Below are 21,794 nucleotides of genomic sequence, written 5' to 3' on the forward strand. Positions count from 1 at the left end.
AATCTTTAAAAAATGAAGAGGGTTATGTTTTTCAGAATCACTTGTATGTGATAATCGTTTATTTAAAATCACTACCTCATCTTCATTTGTTTTCCGACATTCACAAATGTAGATGATAGCCCTTGTAATATAGTTAAGCTAGTTTGTTTCTGATACTTCTGTTGCTGAAAGTGGTTTGTGTCAACTCTATGTATAATATTAATATGATAATTTTTCTTGAATTTTAGTCGTATTATATTCTCGTATAGCCCTCCCTCCCTTAACTGTTTATCACCTGAGATTTGAAGAGTCCAAGGAATACAAGTGAATTTTTAATTTATAGAGCATAAAGTAAAAATGAAGCCTTGTCTATATATTTTAGAGGTTTATTCTTTTTTTTGTTTTTTGCCATTGTGTTGTTGAGCTGTGGGAGCAAAAAATATATGTGCGTGTATGTGTGTGTGTATGCGTGTGTGTATATATGTGTGCGTGTATGTGTATGTACGTGTATATGTGTGTATATCTGTGTGTGTATGTGTGTGTGCTTGTGTGTATGTGTGTGTATGTGTGTGTCTGTGCGTGCATATGTGTGTATGTGCCTGTTGGTGTATGTGCGTGTGTGTATGTGTGTGTATGTGCGTGTCTGTGTGTGTGCATATGTGTGTATGTGTGTATGTGCCTGTTGGTGTATGTGTGTGTGTGTGTGTATGTGCGTGTGTGTATGTGCATGTCTCTGTGTGTGCACGTGTGTATGTGTGTATGTGCCTGTTGTGTGTGTGTGCGTGTATGTGTGTGTATGTGCGCGTGTGTGTGTGTATGTGCGTGTGCGTGTGTGTATATGTGTGCGTGTGTATGTGTGTGTGTGCCTGTGTGTGTATGTCTGTGTGTGTATTTGTATGTGTGTGCGTGTGTACATGTGTATGTATATGTGTGTGTATGTGTGTGTATGTGTTTGTATATGTGTGTGTATGTGTGTGTATATGTGTGTATATCTGTGTGTGTATATGTGTGTGTATGTGTGTGTATATATGTGTGTATGTGTGTGCATGTATGTGTATGTGTGTGTATATGTGTGTGTTTGTGTGCGTGTGTGTATATGTGTGTATGTGTGTGTGTATGTGTGTGTGTGTATTTGAAACATTCACATCTATTTTCACATACCTACTATACTTTAAAACTTTAAAGATTTTTTTAGTTATCTTTTCTTCTCCTTGTTATTTTAATTAAGAAGAATACTTGAAAAACCAGAACGTTTTAAAAATAGCTTTCCATTTTTACTAATTTCCCAAACTTAAGAGTCCTTATAGGGAAAACTCATATGTACCTCACAAGAAACATCAGAAATTCTTTATTTTGAACACTTATTCTTCAAGGGTGATTCTCTTTGGAAACATGCTATTCTAACTGTTAAATTGAAAATTTAAAACAATAGGTTTGTTTTTCAATTTATTTCTTATTATAGACAAAATCAAAACACCATTTGAATGCACAACACGTCTGCTAGATCACCTCTGTATCCTTGGTGAGGCACTGTATTCTCATGGTCTTTGCTTTTGATAAACAGTGTTATGATTCTCCCACAAGTATTTCTAGAAAGATTGTTTCTCAGTGATGCCATTACCAGAAAGCTGATATGAGGAGGAGGGGCACTTATCACTCACTGCCTTAGATATTTTACTATAATTTAAGTAGAAAACTTTGAACAATACTAGAAGTTAAACACTGCTCAAAACATAGTAGTGAAAAATTATCTTGATCTAATTTTAAACCTAAATTTTCTTACTATCTGTAATGGGCATTTTCCCTGTTTATGGACAGCATCTTTTGAAAATCCTGTGTTTGGTGAGTTTGCTGTATTGAATCCCACTGCCTTAAAATCGTAGTCAGAGTTTAGTTTTCCATCCTTTCTTGTGGCTAGGGAGTAGTCATGTGACTTGGGAACTACCGACCAGACTCAGATTCTGAAACAAGTAATGCAGACGCTGTATAGCATCTTTTACTATTGAGGATGGTGGGGAGACACTGGGCTTTGAAGGGAACTGTGGCAGAGTCAAGAAATGGCACCCTTATTGCAAGATGTGACTTGTTACTCTTTAACTCTGAACCAGTGACTATGCCAAGGGGAAAAGCAGGAAGAACACACTGATTCATCTGAAGAAGTCAAATGACATCAAATACATTAAAGGGAATGGGTTATTAAAATATCATTGCTAAATGATGCTTTTTCAAAGGCAATTGGGAATCTTTCTCTTTACATTTGTATACACAATATCTGTGACAGCAGCACTAGAATGTGAGTCCAGAGCTTCAGATCTCAGTCCAAATGCTAAATGATTTAAAGTTGTTTTACTTTGAACTTGAAAATTTAAAGTCACATGTCCCCATGGTGGCACTTCAGCTGATTGTCCTCCACTGGAGTAGTCTTTCATTATGATTTGGGCATTGTTTCTGGCTGAACAACTGCCAGACTTGATTAGCGGGCTCTTCCAGAGATTCTGTGAGTTACCCAATAGCTTTTAATAAATTCTTTTTTGCTTAAACTAAGTAGACTGGCATCTGTTATTTGAACTAAAAAACTTTTCAAAGGTAGAATTTGTTAGGACCTTGTGCTTCCCGTTTGAAAAGTGCTTAAAACCATATTCTACAGCAGGTCTCTTCAATGTACTGAGTTAAGACACCTTTCCTCATCCCAAGCGTGGTGTTAGATAATCACAAACTGAATTTTAAGAAATGTACTTTAAGTTAATGTAATTATATCCATCTGGCAGGGCTAATTTTAGGATTATCAGTAATGTGTATAAAATCTTTGCCACAAGGTCTGACACTTAACAGGTTCTCAATAAATGATATAAATTGCTTATTATATAATTTTGGATATATGTACATGTTATATGTTCCTCAAATATTTATTTAATTCCTATTATGTGCCAGGCACTATTCTAGGGGCAGTGAACAAAACAGTCAAAAGTCCCTGACCTTTTGAAGTTTACATTCTAGTGGAGGAAGATTGAAAATAAAGAAGCTAAATCAATAAATATATGTTGCATTAGAATGTGATGAGTGCTATGGAGAAAAATGAAGCGGGGAAGAGGTGGTTAGAATGAGATAGGAGGGAGAGTGGACATGAGTTGCAGTTTTAAGTAGGGTGTTGAAGGATGATGACTGAGAAAGTGACATTTGAGCGCACAACTTCAAGAGGGGTGAGCCCTTACTGTTTGCCCTTTTTGTTTACTGTGTTGAATTGTTTGTTGGATCGTTCCCCCTAATTTTAAGTGCTTTCTGTTAAGAGTATTTAATATCTTGAAGCATGCAGGTGGACAAGAGAGAAAAGAGTATTTCATGCAGAAGATAAAAAAGAACAAAGACTTTGAGGTAGGACCCCTGGAAATGTGGAATGGTGTGAGCAAGGAACAGATTAGAAATTTAAGGTAACCAGATTGTTCATGCCGTAGAGGCCACCAAAATGATTTTGGCTTACTCAGAGTAAGATAGGAGTAGGGAGTGACGTGATCTGCCTTAAACATATACTCTGAATATGTGTTCTTTGGCCCCTAAATGAATGAGAAAAGGCAAACGAAAATAGTCGTCACCCATTCTATCCTAAAATGTCCATGTGTATCGATTAAATTAAGTTCTCTTAACACTCAGCTTTCGTGAAAGCATTACATGATACAATTTAGAGTTGAAACAAACTGAAACTTTCCAACCCCACCTGAGTATAACACAAAATGAGCTGCTTCTTCATTTCACAGGTTTCCGCTCACTAGAAATGAAGCCCTATTTGTTATTGACTCAGCTATTTTGTCTTACTTAGGGAGGCAAAGTTTAGTCATTAATTTTACCTTCTTAATATAGTACCTAATATTCATAAACATATTTCATTCCTATTTCCTCATTCATCAATGTAAAATAATCTCAACATAACCTTCAAATGTGTGGAACAGAGATCCTTCTAAGATACCTTGAAAAGCAGGAGGGAGGGTTAATAAAAGATGCATGTGGGCTAAAACTGGAAGGTCATTAGGTCCTGAGGAAGCTCTAAGTATTGGTCCATCTGCCAGCCTCTATGCTTCTCTTAGCTCATCTGTCCATTCTCTAATTGCCTATCTTCTTCACTCACTACTATGTACCTTTCTTGTTCTCCCATTCCTTAGCTTGCCAATGCCCAACTTAATAAAACCTTAAAACGTTCTATTTCAGACTTAACTTTGGGCAAATTTATTTAGGATTGTGGCTCAAATTTCTGGAACAGAGCACCTGAACTAGCTCCTCTTCTCAAGCTATGTGACACACATCACAGATCATTACCCAGTCTACCAATTAGTTGTACTTTGAGCAGATGCCCTATACCTTCTTCCCATTAGTTGGGATAGAGGCATGAGTTCACGTGGTTAAGAACAGAGTCACTTAGCAGAAGTCATGGGTGGTGCAGACTCCCTTACAGGAGGCGTGGATATGCCAGGGAATGACTGCCATGTTTGGAAAACAAGTATTTGTTTATATTTGTAATAGTCTTCAAACTAGCAAATTTGAAAACTGAAGTGAAATATTTTATGTAGAAAATGTGTTAATAACTCTTTATTAGTATTAATCTGGTGCAAAGATTCTCAATGGCAGTAAACGGACAAACCTCTGGGAAAAACATATCCAAATTTTCTGATGATGGAGTGGAGTAATGTATAGTTTAAAAAAGCAAATTCATTGTATTTCTTTCATAATACCTCAAAAAGTAAAGCCTGACAAAATCTTGGCTGGTGGGGTTATGCTGAAGGTAAATTAAGAATTTAAAAAGTGAGATTTTAGAAGTTTCTACATTCATGGGACACATGACTTCTATTTACAGATGACATGATTTTCTATGTAGAAAATCTCAAGGAATCTACCAAAAAACCCTAGAACTTATAAGTTTAGTTCTAACAAGGTCATAGGATCCAAGGACAATATACAAAACTCAGTTAATCCTATATGGCAGCAATAAACAATAGGGATTTGAATTTTAAATACAATAGCATGCAGGCACGCACACACACACACACAAATAGTTATGCATAAATGTAACAAAATATGTGTATGCTGAAAACTATAAAGCACTGATGAAAGAACACAAAAATCTAAGGATATATATACTGTGTTTATTAATTCAAAGAATAAACATAGCATAGATGTCAGTTCTCCCGAGCTGAATCAATTCAATCTCAATCAAAATTCCAGCAAGTTTTTGGGTTTTTTTTTTGGGGGGGTGGAGTTTGTGGTTTGACGGCCTGATCCTAAAATGTATATGGAAAGGCAAAATAACTATAATAGCCCAAACAATTCTGAAAAAGAAAAACTTGGAGGACTCGTTCAACCCAATTTCTAGATATTATAAGGCCATAGTAATCAAGTCAGTGTGGTTTTGTAGACAACATAGACATTTAGATCATTGGAACAGAATAGAGCATCCATAACTCAATCCACACAAAAACAGTCAACTGAAATTTACAAAAGCACAAAAGTAATTCAGTTGATATAGTCTTTTCAACAAATGGCAAATGATTGTCCATATGCAAAAAAAATGAACCTTAATACACACCTTATATTCATACAGAGTGAAGTAAGTCAGAAAGAGAAAAACAAATATCGTATATTAATGCATATATGTGGAATCTGAAAATTTTGGGGTAGATGATTTTATTCACAAAGCAGAAATAGAGACACAGATGTAGAGAACAAATGTATGGATACCAAGGGGGAAGAGGGTGTGGGATGAACTGGGAGATTGGGATTGACATATATATACTATAGATACTATGTATAAAATTGATGACTAATGAGAACCAACTATATAGCACAGGGAACTCAGTGCTCTGCGGTGACTTAAATGATAAGGAAATCCAAAAGAGGGGATATATGTCTACGTATAGCTGATTCACTTTGCTGTACAGTATAAACTAACACAATATTGTAAAACAACTACACTCCAATAAAAAAAAAAAATAACTCAAAATGAGTCATAGACCTAACTGTAAAACATATGACTCTAAAAACTTTTAGGACAGTGGTTTCAACTGTCTCTCTGAGACAGTTCAGCAATGGCTGGAGACATTTGTGATTGTCACTACTTGGAGGAGGATGCTATTGGTGTCAAGTGAGTAGAGACCAGGGATGCTGCTGAACATCCGACAATGTACAGCACAACCGTACCCACAACAAATAATGCTAATGTTTCAATTTGGATAAATGTACTATGGTTTTGTAAGATATTAGCATTAGAGGAAACTTGGTAAAGGGGATATGGGAACATGCTGTACTCTTTTTGTATCTCTTCTATGCATCTGAAATTATTTCAAACTAAAAAGTAAAGCTTGTGTATCACTACTTTAGGGTAGCAGACTACTTCAAAGTCAAACATTTGGTAATTTCATAATTTATTTCTATGACAGCATCATGTACTATAGTTGAAGCATTCTGTTTTGATTTCTGTTGCAAAATGACTTGAATCCTTCAATGAAATTTATTAAATGTGTAAATATTGCCAGTCATGTATTAAATGCTAAAATTTTTGAGACTAAGAAAATATTTTCAAAAGTCTTCTCTTAAAAGGGGGTCTTCTTTGATTATCTAACCTAAAATACCACCTCTTTCCACCAGTCTGTTTTTTTTTTTCTTTTCCATTAGAACTTGTTTTCTGTAGTAATTGTGTTTATTTATTGTTTACTGTTTCCTCTCCTAGAATATATGCTTCATGAAAGCACAGACTCTATTGTACCAATAGGATCAGGACTATCACATTAGAGATGGATGCTTAATAAGTATTTGTTGAGTGAATGAATTATCTGTATTTGTGTTGCATCTTCCTGTTAAGTGGTCAGTATTCAAAAGTTGGAGCTTCTTCTTTAGACCCATTGGCTCTGAACATATTAGTCCCAACCCTAGTAATTTCCCCTGAGTGAAACTCTTTCCTAAGCAGAAAGATGTATTGGTCTACACATTTAAGATTTTTCACAGCAAAAGACTTTCTGTTGGGAAGAAGGCAAGGAGATGACAGAGTAAATAACTGTTGTTTTGTACTTTTCTGTCAGATCTTTCTGGTTCTACTAGAAGGCTTTTATCTCACCATATGGGATGCTCTGCAAACTAAACTCCTTTTATTTGTGATAGTATTTGGACCACTTCCAGGACAATTTATTAGATTTTCTTCTGTTTAATTAAATTTTTAAGTAAAATGCTCCTGTTGGAACCAGATTATTTCAGACATAAGAAAATTTGTGATAAGCATCAAAGATGGAAATTGGCAAGCACATGTCCATTTTCCACATGGTAGCATCTGGTGATTGAGTTATTTGCTGAGCTTAGCAGTAGAGACACAAACAAAGGAATCGTCAACCCCACCTGGGAAGGTGTGAAAAGACTTCAGAAAGGATGGGACCCTTAGAATGAGTCTTGAAAGAAAAGGAATAAATCAGCATGCAAGAGTAACAAAACTTAAATTGTGAATATTGCCACTTGTCTACATTTTCTTCATTTTAAATGTGATAGAAAATTAATTCACCTTCAGGATAGTATCTGAAAAACACTAACCAATCCCCCACTTAGAAAATTTCTTATACAGAAAAGTGTACTTCTTTCTTACCATTTTGTATGGAGAGGTAGAAAAACAAACCCCAGTTTATTCCTAAATGAAAATAACCATTTTTGCATCTTTCTCAAATACTAATTTTGTGGATCTAGATGAATACATATATTTTGATATTTAGACATTAAAAACTGTTGGAATTGGCAATTATCAATATATCTACCTATTTTTTTTCTCTTATTCTAAAAGATTTCCTATTAGGTCAGAATCAAGACTGAAAGATGTTTCACAACTAATAACGTTTAGAAATCAAAGAAAGTTCCATTGAGATTGTGAGAAGATGAAGTTGAGAGGCCATGTTCATTTAAATTAGTTATGTTTTATGGCCGTTATCTATCTTTAAGTAATTATATTGTAGAAATGTATTTTCTGGATTATTTAAATAGGTTTTATTAATTAATTTACAATTCATCTTTATTAACTACCATATGTGTGGCTTTATCCATTAAGTGCTGAAGGAAACAAAAGGTCATACATTCTTTCAGGGGAGAGAAAACATTTTAAACACCTGTGAATAGAAAAATTAATAATAGTATTTAAGATAAAGTAGTAAGAGGAATATGATCAAATAATAATGCACAATGCAGGCAATTAAGTTCTACGGGCAACTAAAGGAGGAAATATTAGCATTAGAGGCAGACTATTGACATATTGCATGTTCAGTTCCAGACCACTGCAATAAAGCGAGTCACATAAATGTTTTTGGTTTCCCAGTGCATGTAAAAATTATGTTTACACTATCCTGTAATCTAAAAAGTGCGCAATAGCATTGTGTCTAAAAAAAAAAGCAATGCACATACCTTAATTAAATACTTTATTGATAAAAAATGCTAAGCATCACTTGAGCTTTCAGTGAGTCATAATCTTTTTACAATAATAACGTCAAAAATCACAGATTACCATAACATATAATAATAATAAAAAAGTTTGAAATATTGCGAGATTCACCAAAATGTAACCAGAGATGTGAAGTGAGCAAATTCTGTTGCAAAAAATGGTACAGATAAACTTGTTTGACACAGGGTTGCCACACATTTTCAATCTGTAAAAAACCCAATATCTGTGAAGCACAATAAAGCGAAGCACAATAAAACAAGTTTATCCCTTATCTACAACTACCATGGAAGTCACAGCAATTGAGAAGAAAGGAATTAAGATGCCCCTTGAAGTTTGAGCAGGATCTGCATAGAATTTGGAAGAACTTTCTAAGCAGTAAGAACATAATGACTAAAGATATGAAGATTGCATGGACAGAGTACTATACAGACTGTAGAGTAGAAATGTGTGTTTCTAGAGAAATATTTACAGTATATTTGATGAGATGTCCTTCTTAAACTGGCTGTTAATGAAAGAATGGCTTAAAGAAAAGAAACACTTCTAGTTGTAAGAACTAGAACTAGTTGTAAGAACTAGTTGTAAGAACTTCTAGTTGTTAAGAACTATCTTAATCCTGAAAGGAGTATTTCCTTCAGCAGATCCCTTTAAAGCTTATTTTAAAAGACTTTTAACAGAGTTCCTTTGTATAAAGCAATAGTCCTCAAAGTGTGATAGGTTAATGGTCTTTACATAAAAGTGTTCTGTAGTCAAATTTTGGAAATGCTATGTTAGTGTTAAACTTTTTTTAAAAAAGCTTTATGAGTTTACAGGGTTTTAAATTACATGCATTATGAGTCACCAAGAGAAAATTATCTGACCTCAGAACTCAGAATTCTCTGGGGTTTTAATTATTATTATTATTATTATTATTATTATTATCATTATTTTTAAGAATCAATAAGTTTTAGGGTTTCTTGAGACAAACTTTAGAAGATGCTGATTGAAAGCATCCACATACATATTTGAAAGAAAATGTTCATTGAGATAAAACAAGTCTAATTGGGGGATAGAAATAATAAAAAAAATATAGTATCCAAGATCATTATTAACCAACCTGCCTTGTCTTTACTTACCTTGCTAGTAGCTAGGAAACATAGAAGGGAAATATAACCATAAAAGCCTGGATATTTTTTTCCAAGCATTTGACACACCATGCTGAATAAAAATTTTTGAGTGTGAATTTTCTGTAAAATTCAATTCTATCATAAACAAATGATAAAAATCAAGGTCAAAGGTTAAAATGGAAGAAGATTTTAATAAAGCATTTTAAAATATTGTTCCTTATTTTGCCACAATCTCAGAATTTTTTCAACACTGTTGGGAACATTATAGACAGCCTTCAAGGAAACATCTTAAAGAACAGTTTTAAGTTTCCCTTTAGAAATTTAAAATTTCACCATTTCATAGCTGATGGTTTACCAATAGCACCAGTTCATCAGGGTGGAAATGTACCACATAGTTGACCTGTTTAGTGGTGGAAGGAATAATAGCCTACTTTGAAAAGTCCATCTGAAGAAAAAGCTTGGTGAAGAATCATTTGCTCCTGAGAAGTATTAGTAAACTCCCTTTTCTGGAGTTAATAATGAAAACCAAACAAAAAACATAGTTGGGTCAACACCTCATTAATGGGGTAAACAGTGAATTCTATACAATAGTCTGTACAATTCTATACAGCTATCTGCACCAGTGAGGAAGAAACTCCATATAGGTTGGGGAGAGTGAGAAAGAGATGCAGAGAGACAGACACGAACTGAGAGGAAGGTCTTACCTCCACACATTGAGGATGGCACCTGAGTATCGTCAGTAGATCAAATAAAGCCAGTCAGCTCTTAACCAGGTGGTGATGAGGCCGTGGTGGCTGTTTTAGAACTCTTGGCTTGCCTAGAATAGTGGTTTCAGTTCCCTTCATAAGTAAGTGAAGACTGTTGGCAAACCTTTCTAAGCTGCATCTGGTATATACAAAAGTTTCTTTAAAAAGACTAAAATTTAACATAGGAAGTAAAGTAGTGTTCCTGTTCTTGTATAGTTTGGCGGTCCCGGTCTCATGTACATTCTCAATAATAAGAGATTAAAGGTTATATTTCAGTGAAAGTGAGAAATCAAATAGTGGTACAGTATTAAAAATCTTGATCTTAAAAAATTCTGTTGGGGAAATTCCTGGGCGGTCCAGTGGTTAGGACTCCACACTTCCACTGCAGGGGGCCCAGGTTCGATCCCTACTTGGGGACCTAAGATCCTGCAAGCCACATGGTACAGCCAAAAAACAAACAAACAAAACTCCTATTGGGATTCATTAAGTGAATCTGACAGTGTTAATACATAGGTCATTTATTATCAAAGGAGAAATGTTATCCAAAGTAAATTGTAATACTGTATGAAAATATTTTTATATACAGATAGAGTGTCAAAATTAAATATATGCATTCCATTAATTAAAAAGCCAACATATATTATTCTCTTAAAAATATACTTCTCAAATTGCAAACTCATTTAGAAAAATTTTATTACATATAAATGACAAAAGTAACTCAGTACTATGGTTTAGCATCCTTAGAACAGATGACTTTCTATTTTGTGAAATTATTCTCTATCCTCATTTTAAAACATCTGTTATATCATTTATTAAAGGCACTATGTTATACATTCATGTTTAATTACATCTCTCAATTATCTTGGACTCCTTTATGCTACTGCTCCTGTAAGCTGTATGACTCTTGTTCTCATGGGCCTTATCCATATCTCACTGTAACTCTGAAACATTTCCAGCACAGATGACAACAATTTCCACTCTCATTGCAGTATGCTGATGCATAGTGGGCCATAAAATTATTTTGGTAATAATGAAATGTTAATTTTTAATCCTTGTAAACTTTATACATTTCACAGAATTTATATGTCTTCTGAAAATTTTAAACAGGTTTAAAAAGTATTATTACAACTAATATCTTACATGGATTGTCTTACAAAAATCAGTTCAGAATTAATACCGATTGATATATATCCTCATGCATGTGAAATAGTTTGTTGATTGCAGCGTTTGGTTTCCACTGTTTATGTCCATCTTCTAGTACTGCAGTAAGGATTTCTCAATTGCTGTAATCCGTTTTTACCAGGATGCATTCAGTAACTTCCAGAAGGCATTCTACCCTGGAAAATTGCATAAGCAGATAGATTCTTGGAGGATACAAATAAAGCTCTTAAGTTTTTATATTGCCACTCCGTATTTTTCAATGTTCTTTAGCGCCCCTCAAAATTTTATTCCAGCAAGTTTTTATCTTTTGTAGTAGTATCTTTAGGAAACACAGGTCATTCTGTTTTTTCTGTTCCTTTAGAGACTTATTCTCTTCCTAGAGAAATACATAAAAAAAGTTTTTAAGTTCACATTTTTATAAAAATACACATTTTAAAATATTTAATCTTTAATATCCATTATGCTAGGTTATACTAAAAATTTGGTTTAATTAAAAAGAATCTTGAATGATATTTTTTAAAACTATGGTTTCTAACCATAATTGTGATCATTGATGTGTAGGAAAGTCAAGGTTGTTATGGTTTAAGATTTAGGATTAATTAAAGAGCTGTTAGGTGGATGTCATTCTCACCACTGCAACAGTGGACATAAAGAGTGCTATTTAAACTTCTGTGAGAAAGATTTGTACATTATTCAATTGAGTTTTTTACAATGGAAAAAATGCTTTTATGGAAGGAATAATTAATACTGAAAATATTCAGTTTATTTTGTCAAAGATGATTAATAAGGATATACCTGGTTAAGCTTGTTCCCTAGCCTTCCCTAGAGTATGGAGGATGCCTGGCTTATAAGCTAGTTTTCAGTCCCTGACAAAAATCTTAAAAAGGGCTACCTGTACAACCTACAGAAAGTGGAGAAAGAGATACCTCACACGGAAAAGACATATAAGAGAGTAGCTGTGCATATACTCAGTTATATTTCCACGAGTCTCTGGGAAGTGGATTAGTACAGGGTTGAGTAATTTCTTCATTTAGATAACAACCAATTATTGGGTGTTTTCTAGGTTGGGTATTGTGCTCAGTGCTATACATACAGTATTTCATTTTATCTACTTAATAATTATGAAATTGATGATTTCACCTTTCACATTTGAGGCAACTGAGATGTAAAGAGGATAAATAAGCTGCCATAGTCACACATCAAGTAAGTATAATGATTGGGTCTTGAGCTTGTTTGTCCTATTTTTAGTTTAGTCACATTCAGATCTCTTTTAGCTATATATTTAGTGACAGTAACACATACCCTTTAAATAATGCATTTAAAAGATTGGAGGACAGATTTCAAAGATAAATATGAAGGAGAATTTGTCATATTCTTCTCTTTAATGAGGGTCCCAGGACATCTTTAAAAAGTACAAATTGAAGTTTATGTGACTAAGCAGGTTTGAAATACATAGATGTGAATATTTCATGACTTTTCCTCAAAGATCAAGACTGAACATTCATTAAAAAGACAAAAAAACAAAGAACCATGATTTTGCCTCTGTAATCCTGGGAACACAGATGTTATCTCCTTTTTCTAAACTTTCTTTCTAAATTCCCTTAGCCAGAGGCCCTCAATGTATTTATTTATGTTGCTCAGTTATTCATTTCAACTATTCCACTTCAGGTGGAATTCCTAGGGTTTCCTGAGTCCCAGGGTATGCAGACTCACCCTGCTTCTCTAAGAGGAATAAGGAATTTCCATATATATATATATATATATATATATATATATATATATATATATATATATATATATATATAGTGGTCAAATAACATAACGGAAGTGTGAAAAAGGAATCTATCACTCTCATGAACCAGGTGTGTTCATTTTTCTATGTCTCATCCTAGTTAATATTTATATCATTGTAATGTATAATCAGATTTAATTAAATATTCTGACTTTTTCATTCATATTTTCTACATTGTTATATAATTTTGTGTAATAATCCAATAGAATGTATAAATATATATAAATATAGACTATTCAAATACTATTATACATATACAGTATATACTGTACAGTCTATACTAATAAAATAGGTATAAAATGGGTTCTCATTTTTAATATGTGTTTCTTTACTATAGTAACTTTTTTTCTTTGTATCTTGTTGTCTAGTTTATTTTCTCCTATATTGTTCATTTCCTTTGCTGTTACCTACTGAGGTTTTAATTTTGTTTCTTTTTAAAAAATCAATGCTCTGACATTTCCCCTAGCTTCTTTAATTTTAAAATAGTGATTTTTAAAAATGCAGTTTAAAGGGATCCAATGTCTAAGGGGTACCTCCCTTCTCCTTTTACCAACATTATAATGAATATTTTCAAAATCGAGCATATAAAAGGAAACAATTCAAAGAGAAATATTAAGGAATTAAGTTGAGTAAAAAGCTGATAAGAAAAGAAAACTATACAATCACTCTTACCAAATTCTTAGTGGGTTGGGCTTCACCCAGGGAAGTTGGTTTTCTTCCTTTACCCTTAAAAACCAAGTCATATTTACAATATTGATTATTAATCCTTTATTACTCCTTCCATTAATGTAATTGCTAATTTTCATATTACTCTCAGCTCATCTAATCTATTTGAATATCTACTTTAAATTATTTATTGTTAGTATGGCAGAATACTAATTTCATTTAGAAATAGAATATCAGAGAAAAGGGAGAAAAAAGAGAGGTTAGTCTTCTGAATAACCTGGATTCATAATTTTGCAAATATGCCCAGCACTGTGTTAATTGCTGTGAGGTATGAAAAACTAATATAGAAGAGTATACTAACAGAGACAAAAGTAGAATTTTAATCAACATGAAAATAACATTAGCATTAAGTTGTTAAATCCTTACCATAAATTTTATTCAGCTTTACCCAACAGAAGCAAAATGAAATAACTATAAAAAGCCTGTAGCATGCCTAACTCATGAAGAAAATTCAATATAGCTGACCATCTTTAACATCTTGCCTTCTCATTTCAAGAAAAATGTGGATTGTAGCAGGTTAATTTTGTAACATAATTTTATTTAATTTCAAGATTTAAATTATTTGTGTATTTTCTTTTTCTACAATTAGTTGATTTTGGAATATGGTAATCAATGCAAAGCTCAACACATGAGAGAAAGAATTGCAAATATACAGCATACCTGTAACCTTTAACCCTTTCTAGGCCAAGAGGTGATATCACTAGTTTGCTCTGCAGTCTTTTCAGTTAAGCCCTGACTTGAAGCTTATACTCAACATAAGCCATTACTAAGCAACTGGATGTGTAAGCAACATGAAACGAACTTGCTATTCCTGCATTAGATAGTACAGTAGTCCCTCTGTATTTGTGGGGGATTGGTTACAGGACCCCGGTGGATACCAAAATCCAAGGATGGATGCTCAAGTCCCTTATATAAAATAGCGCTGAATTTGCATATAACCAGGCACATGCTCCTGTATACTTTAAATCATCTCTAAATTACTTACAATACCTAATACAATGTAAATGCTATGTAAATAGTTGTAAACACAAAATAAATGCTGTGTCAATAGTTGTCGATGTGGCTTGACAAATTCGAGTTTTGCTTGTTGGAACTTTCTAGAGATTTTTTTTCGAATATTTTTGATCCACAGTTGGTTGAATCTGAGGATGCAGAACCCATGGATATGAAAGGCTGACTGTACTTTAAATCACTATAAATAAGGATTAAGAGATGGTAGGCTAGAATGTAAAGTCTTCATGAATCTTAAGCTTGGCCTTGAAGGATGCATAGAACAAGAGAGATCAGATTTTCAGAAAAGAGAACAGTAGAAATTCCATATAAGGAACTAACATTAGTAAGGGGACAAGATTGGAAATAAGCTTGGCAAATCCACAACACCAAGAGGGCACTGGCTTGCATCAAGTAGATAATGTAATGATAAATGAAGTAGTCCAACCAACTTATACGGTCCAACATATATTTTCATCACTGTCAGTAGGGCTCAAGGACAATCTTACCATTTTCCCTTCTGTGGGCAACTACTAGTATTAAAAATTAAAAACACACACAATCCTTTTTCTATCATAAAAATGTTAAAATTTTCTTTTAAAAATTATAAGAAATATTTTTGGCTTTATGTGGCAGCTGGTAAAATTCCTGAAGAGGGAGTAAAAATAATAATAATAGTAATTATAAGACATTTATTGAAACTTTTTAGTACTAAGCACTCTATATTATGTCATTTTCACATCCTATAATGTAGGTACTATATTTTTCTCCACTTTGCAGGTGAAGAAACTGTTGTCTAGTGTCAAGATAATGTTTTCCAAATTTTGTTTTATTGTTTACATTTCATGACCACTAGCAGAGAAGTAGGAAAAACTTAGCCCTATACTTATCAAAATTATTGAGCCAAAAAACTTGAAAATTGTTGGACATAAATATGCCCAATTTTTACATACAAATATATTTGTTAAATACATTTGATTACCCATTTTATTGGCTATGAGTTCTTATAAGTGTGTACATATATGGATTAAAATTATTAAGACATTTTAGAAATAAAAATTTACCATTCCTCACCCAACTTATTACACTAGCCTCCTTGAAAGTTATTACGGCAATAAAATTTATTATTTTCTTTCATTTATTTATTTTCTTTTTTTAATTGAAGTATAGTTGACTTACAATGTTGCTTTCATTTATTTTTAGTACCTTTTTAAAAATGATTTCTTTGCCCTAGCCAAGAGATTAATAGGTACTTTACAAGTTGAGGCTTTCCTCTTCTAGAATTGAGTAAATGTATTTCAATTTTCTTATAAGCACTTAGATTTCTATGCTAACAGACTTGATCATCAGAGAATGATAGTATCTTATCACTGGAGTTGTTTACATTTTTGTTCAAACAGTCCTCAGCTTACCTTGCTGGTGCAGTTCAACAGTGTTAATGTGCCCTGTGAAACTGTTGATAGGTGAAGATTGAAATCATCACTGATATTCATTTTAAGGAATTGCTTCAACTTTCGAGCAGCACGATATAAAAACGAAGCTTCCTATTACAGAAAAAACATCAGAAGGGCTGTGTTTCAAATAAAATGTTAAGAAGTGATAGCCTTTCCTAAGGAGGCTAAGGCCAGAACTGTATTGCTAAGTAACACCCCACCTCCACCCCAGTTTTCTTCTATTCCAGTTAATCGCATGACTGAAGAGCCACTAGACTGAAACTGTTTAGCTCCCAGGTGACAGCCTAAAGTGCCTAGAACCCAGTTTAATGATTATCTGACTTTTAAAAGTCTCTTTTCTTTGCTATGTGTGATCTTATTGCTTATGAGTGAACATATAACAAGTTTATTCAACTTTAAACAAGGAAACTAAAGGAGAGGGCTTCTGGAAGCAACAATAGTGAAAGGTATGTGCGATTTTTCTTATTGTTATTATTTTTGCCCTTTTTGAGCTATGGACGAATAGCTGGCAATAAGAAAATAAAGGGCCTATTCACCTAAAACAAGTTTTTCATATATTTAATGTAAGAAATTTAAAAAAAAAGAATTTATGGATATACTCTTAAATGCCATGAGGTTAACTCAGCTATTGTGAGTTTAAAAAAAGTCTATTGAATAGCACACTAGTTTCTGCAGAAACAGATGACACAAATTTGTGTTGGAAGTTCTGTAGATTGTAATATTATACCAAATAGAAATGGTAGTGGTTTGAAGATAAGCAAATATTGAAAGAAAAAATTCCAAAATGCCTACAACTAAATTACTCCCATTACTTGTGTGTGTGTGTGTGTGCAAGCAGTCACTCTGACAAGCATTTTCCTGCATAAAAATTTCAGAAATAAGAGATATGTGTCTTTGAATTCAGCAGTTCTTCTAGTATTTTCAAGGTGAAAATGAAATGCTAAAATTAAAAGGAATATTTATCAAATAAGCATAGGGCTATTTATAAAATAAAAGTATAAAAGACCATAGTATAACTTAACATATCAATGGGAATTGTCGGGTTAAAGCCAAAAGACTGTGTTATTAATATAATCAATATAATTAACAGAGATACAAAAAATATAAGCTTCTATGAAATCAAGCTTGAATGACATAAACTCCAAATAATTATCATTACCTTATTATCATCACATGAATGTTTTTTAAAAAAGTTAGGTTCGTTATTCAGGCAATTGCTATCAAAGTCTATCATGCTGTCCTGTAATAAATATAAAATAATATGGTTAAACTGGGGACCTTTCTAGCATGTAGTAATTATAAAAATAACAATGTTATAATACTTGGTATTTATATGTGCGTTTTAAGGAAAATAACTTTAGTCTGACTTAGCTGACTAGGCAGGAAGAATAGTTGTCTATAGTTGAAGAATAAACAAGTATATACACAAACCCTCACGTATTTAGAGCTTCCCCCAGACTCCATAGGTTAATCTCAGAAATCATTGAGAGAAACTGGCTTTTTTGAGGAAATAAAAGTACCTATTTTAGAAGTTATACTACATAGACAACGTACTATAAATTTTGAAATCATGAAGTTAAGATGCATTTAAGAGGTTATTTGGTCCAATTTCCTGCCACTATCAAACAGTGACAAAGGGAATTTACTTTAGAATGAAGGGAAAGCCTCTTGACAGTAAGTAAAGTTGAAATTCATTCTGCAGCATTTTAAATAATCCAGTTGGGGGTGTTTGAGGTAGAATTTTGCTGAGAAAAAAGTGAGATTGAATATGTGCATTGTCATTGTCATGTAAGAGGGGGGAAGGCAGCCTGGCACATTCTCATTTTCCTTTTCTAAGGAATGTCGTATTAGAAGGTGGGGATTAGCTGAATCAAGAATGTACTTGACATATTAGGAAGAATTTCCTAAGGATTCAGATTCTTTATGCACAGGATTGGACTAGCTCTGTCCAGCAAACTAGCCATTCCATGCTATCAGAGTTTCTAGAAGGACTTCAATCAATCTTAGCCTATGTGTTGTCAACTAAGGAACAGATAAAAAGTGGAGTAATGGCAGGATGTAATCATGGGCTTCTAATCTTCATCTGCCTCTCAGAAAAATATGCATTACTCTTCTCACCATTGAAAAGCATAAATGGTCTTTGGATTTATCCTGACTTTAAATGTATCTGTTTTACCTATAGGAATTACAGCCTGAACACGTAATCATTCATTTCACCATTCAACACTTACTACAGGCCAATGGGCAAAGTCCTCTGCCAAGCTTGATAGGGGAAAAGAGACAAGAAAACACAATCCCATTTTCTTATGCCATTTGATGTAAAGGGCAGATGATGCATCCTTGGACACTTGTACATCGCTTCTTATATTTGTAAAAGTATGCTTATGTAAACAGAAGATTTGTTAGTGCCAAACATCCCAGTCATACCGCAAATATCTCAAGTGCAAATAGATATATTTTTCTATAACTATCCTCATGTTGCCATCATACATATTCCTGAAAAGATAGTGGAAAATTAATGTTTGCCTGTTAAATCATTTTCCTATTGACTTGCATTTAACCCTAAGAAGGACAATAAATCATGTATACATTTCTCTCTGATAAAACATGCTTTTCATTTTTGCCATGCCATCTGTCAAAAAAAGAAGATAAATGTGCAGCTAATCTGTATGATGTTTTCCAATTTACCAAAAATATTATATGAACTAGTACCTATTTCTTGGAGCATTTTAACAAATTGCGTGACACACGAATATTTGAAAAGCCATATTGGTTAAGCCATTGCTCCAGGTATTTAACAAAACTCATTTTTGGCAGATACAGAAAGTATGTTTTTATACCAGGTAATTTGTTTGCCAAATGTGTACAGCAGTAGAGAAAATTTTCACTTAAAAGGTTCACTTAAAAGGTTGACTCCTATAAAAGTCACAATTATCGTTGACTAGTTGACTTTAGTGCATTTTATGAACAGATTTAACATGAGCATACATGAGTGCCAACTACAGTTGCTTTCTGAAATTGTTTCCATTTAAGCCCTGTGAGAAGGATGGCTCAGACTAAGATATGTAGAATCATGGAGTTGGAAAGAACCTTATATATCCATCTTTTGATTTAACAAATAGTAGAATTACTTTATCAGTAATAGTTTCTTACAGGCATCTTGAAATATTTGAATATTTTGTCATACTTATTATGAATATGAAAGAAACAAGAGACAAGCCAAGATCACATTGACTGTGAACTCAGTATTTTCCAGTGTAAAACATTATGTTATATAAGTTGTTCCTAAAATACTTAATGTTCTTTCGATTTGTAGAATTGCATCTTCTTTCATCTTAGCATAGTTTTCTTCTATCTTTGAATTTTTTTCTAATGCATGCACAGCAGCCCCTTACCCAGAAACACTAATTATATACACAGTTGACTTTCTATTTCACTTTTTTCTTTTATATATTTATCTTTGATTTTTTAAGATTTAATTTTGTGTGGTTTTCTCCAACATGTCTTCCATATGCCTGTTCTAGTGGGGTACTCATGGTCACATGTGCTCTAAGAGAACTAATGTCTATTTACTGCCCATAAATGATTCTCATTGGCAGCTACATAACTGATAGCTGTCTCCTTTCTATTCTCCTTCTATTTTGTAGGTCTGGGCCTGAGGATTGGGGTTTTGATATGAAGAAGAAAGATTCAGTCTCGTGTCTTACTATTCTTTGTAAATGAACTTGGTCCCTACAGAAATATTTTTCATTTCTGATTATCACTATCACAGCACACTCACGGCCCAAAGTCTTATGGCATATAAAGACTCATTTGGAGGACCTTTTGAAAAGTGAAACTTATTTTTAATGAAATCTGTAGCCTGTATGAAAAGTCATTCATTTATTCTTCAATCAAATACTTGTCGAACATCTACCATGTGCCATATAGTAGTGGAGAGAGAACTGTGATCAAAATCACAGAGGGTTCCTTCCTTCAAGAAATTTACTGTCTGCTGGTAAAGACAGACATCAATCCAATAATCACAATCAAATCTCAAATTAATAATTGTCATGAATAAAAAGTATATGCTACCATAAAGCCTATAAAGAAGGATTTTACTTAGGAACCTCAGTAAAGCCTTCCCTAAGAAAGGAACACTTCAACTGAGATCTGAAGCATGAGTAAACTAGAGAAAAAGAAAATAGAGGAGGATTAAAGATGTAGAAAACAGCATGTATGGCTTCAGTTAAGTGGGAGGGAATAATGGCAGATAGGCTGCTGGATGAAAGAGAGCAAGGGAAAGCCGGTACATAGCTGAGAAAGCAAGAGAAATCACCGGTTTCATACGAAAGAGATCTGGAGGAAACTAAATTTTGCTGGGGCTTAAGGACATGTTAAGGAGCTTTGTCTTGATCCTAAAATCAATAATTAATGACTAAATGCCTTTTTCAAACATCATATTAATAGCAGCATGGTAAATGGTTTGGAAAGGTTCAAGAAAGTATGTGTGTGAATCTTTAGGAGGCTAGTACATAGTGCTTGAGATAATGGTTTATTGGACTGGTTGGTGGGAAAGAATGTAGAGATAGGTGAATAGACTTGAGAAATATTTAGAAAGCAAATATAACATTATTTGAGAATTAAAGTTAAGGAAGATTGACAGACCAGGGATGATTCCTGGGTTTCTGGTGTGTGCAGCAGGATATACTGTGTTGCCATTCACTGAGATAGGGAATAGTAGTAGAGGTGGTGTGAATAAAATATGTTTGGTTTTAAACAGATGAAGTTTGAGTTGACATTCAGAGATCCAAGAACATACATAAAGTAGCCAGAAAGTTAGAAAACCTGGGGAATAGACTGTTTTAAGAAGGTGGTGTTCCATAATGTACAATGCCAACCGAAAGGTCAAGTAAGTTGTCTTGTACAAAATCTATTCACATAAAGAAAGCAAAATTAAATTAGAAAAACAGCTGAAAATAGATGGTAAAATGAAGTATTAAGCAGATATGATATTTGTTTTGAGATAATATTTATAAGCAAGAGCATATGCTTATAATAAAACATGCTTATAATAAAAATCTTTCAAAAGAAAAAGGTGTTATATATAAGCATATATTCAAATGTATATGCATATGCACAAACATGAACATATGTATAAGACTTGATTAATTAATCTTCATTTGACTTGCTGGGATAATCAATATTCTTCTCCTTCTGTAAAACATATTGTCTAATGCCCACAGTATACCAAAGACTCCCAACTCCAGTTTCTGATATACTCATGTGTTTTTGCATTCACAATTTGAATTGCATATTTACTAAGTCAATTCCTTAACACTAAGTTATACTTATTATTTAATTAGATCACTTAATTAAATACTATATAAATCAAAGAATATTAGAATGAAA

General features: G+C 33.3%; 1 protein-coding gene across 2 annotated transcripts in view; it reads right to left on the minus strand.

The window, feature by feature from the left end:
- Positions 1–11,023: 11,023 nt before the first annotated feature.
- Positions 11,024–21,794, minus strand: part of IL7 (interleukin 7) — a 50,511-nt gene continuing 39,740 nt past the window's right edge. The window contains exons 3-6 of one of the 2 annotated variants that reach the window (XM_068525536.1): positions 17,563–17,643; positions 16,362–16,493; positions 13,906–13,959; positions 11,024–11,817 (exon numbers count right to left, since the gene is read on the minus strand). In XM_068525536.1, the coding sequence (XP_068381637.1) occupies positions 11,698–11,817; positions 13,906–13,959; positions 16,362–16,493; positions 17,563–17,643 (387 nt within the window). In that variant the 3' untranslated portion in view covers positions 11,024–11,697. The remainder of the gene's footprint in view (positions 11,818–13,905; positions 13,960–16,361; positions 16,494–17,562; positions 17,644–21,794) is intronic. The other variant, XM_068525537.1, reaches the window with a different exon arrangement.

The sequence above is a fragment of the Eschrichtius robustus genome, chromosome 17, assembly GCF_028021215.1.
Source record: "Eschrichtius robustus isolate mEscRob2 chromosome 17, mEscRob2.pri, whole genome shotgun sequence".
NCBI lineage: Eukaryota > Metazoa > Chordata > Mammalia > Artiodactyla > Eschrichtiidae > Eschrichtius > Eschrichtius robustus.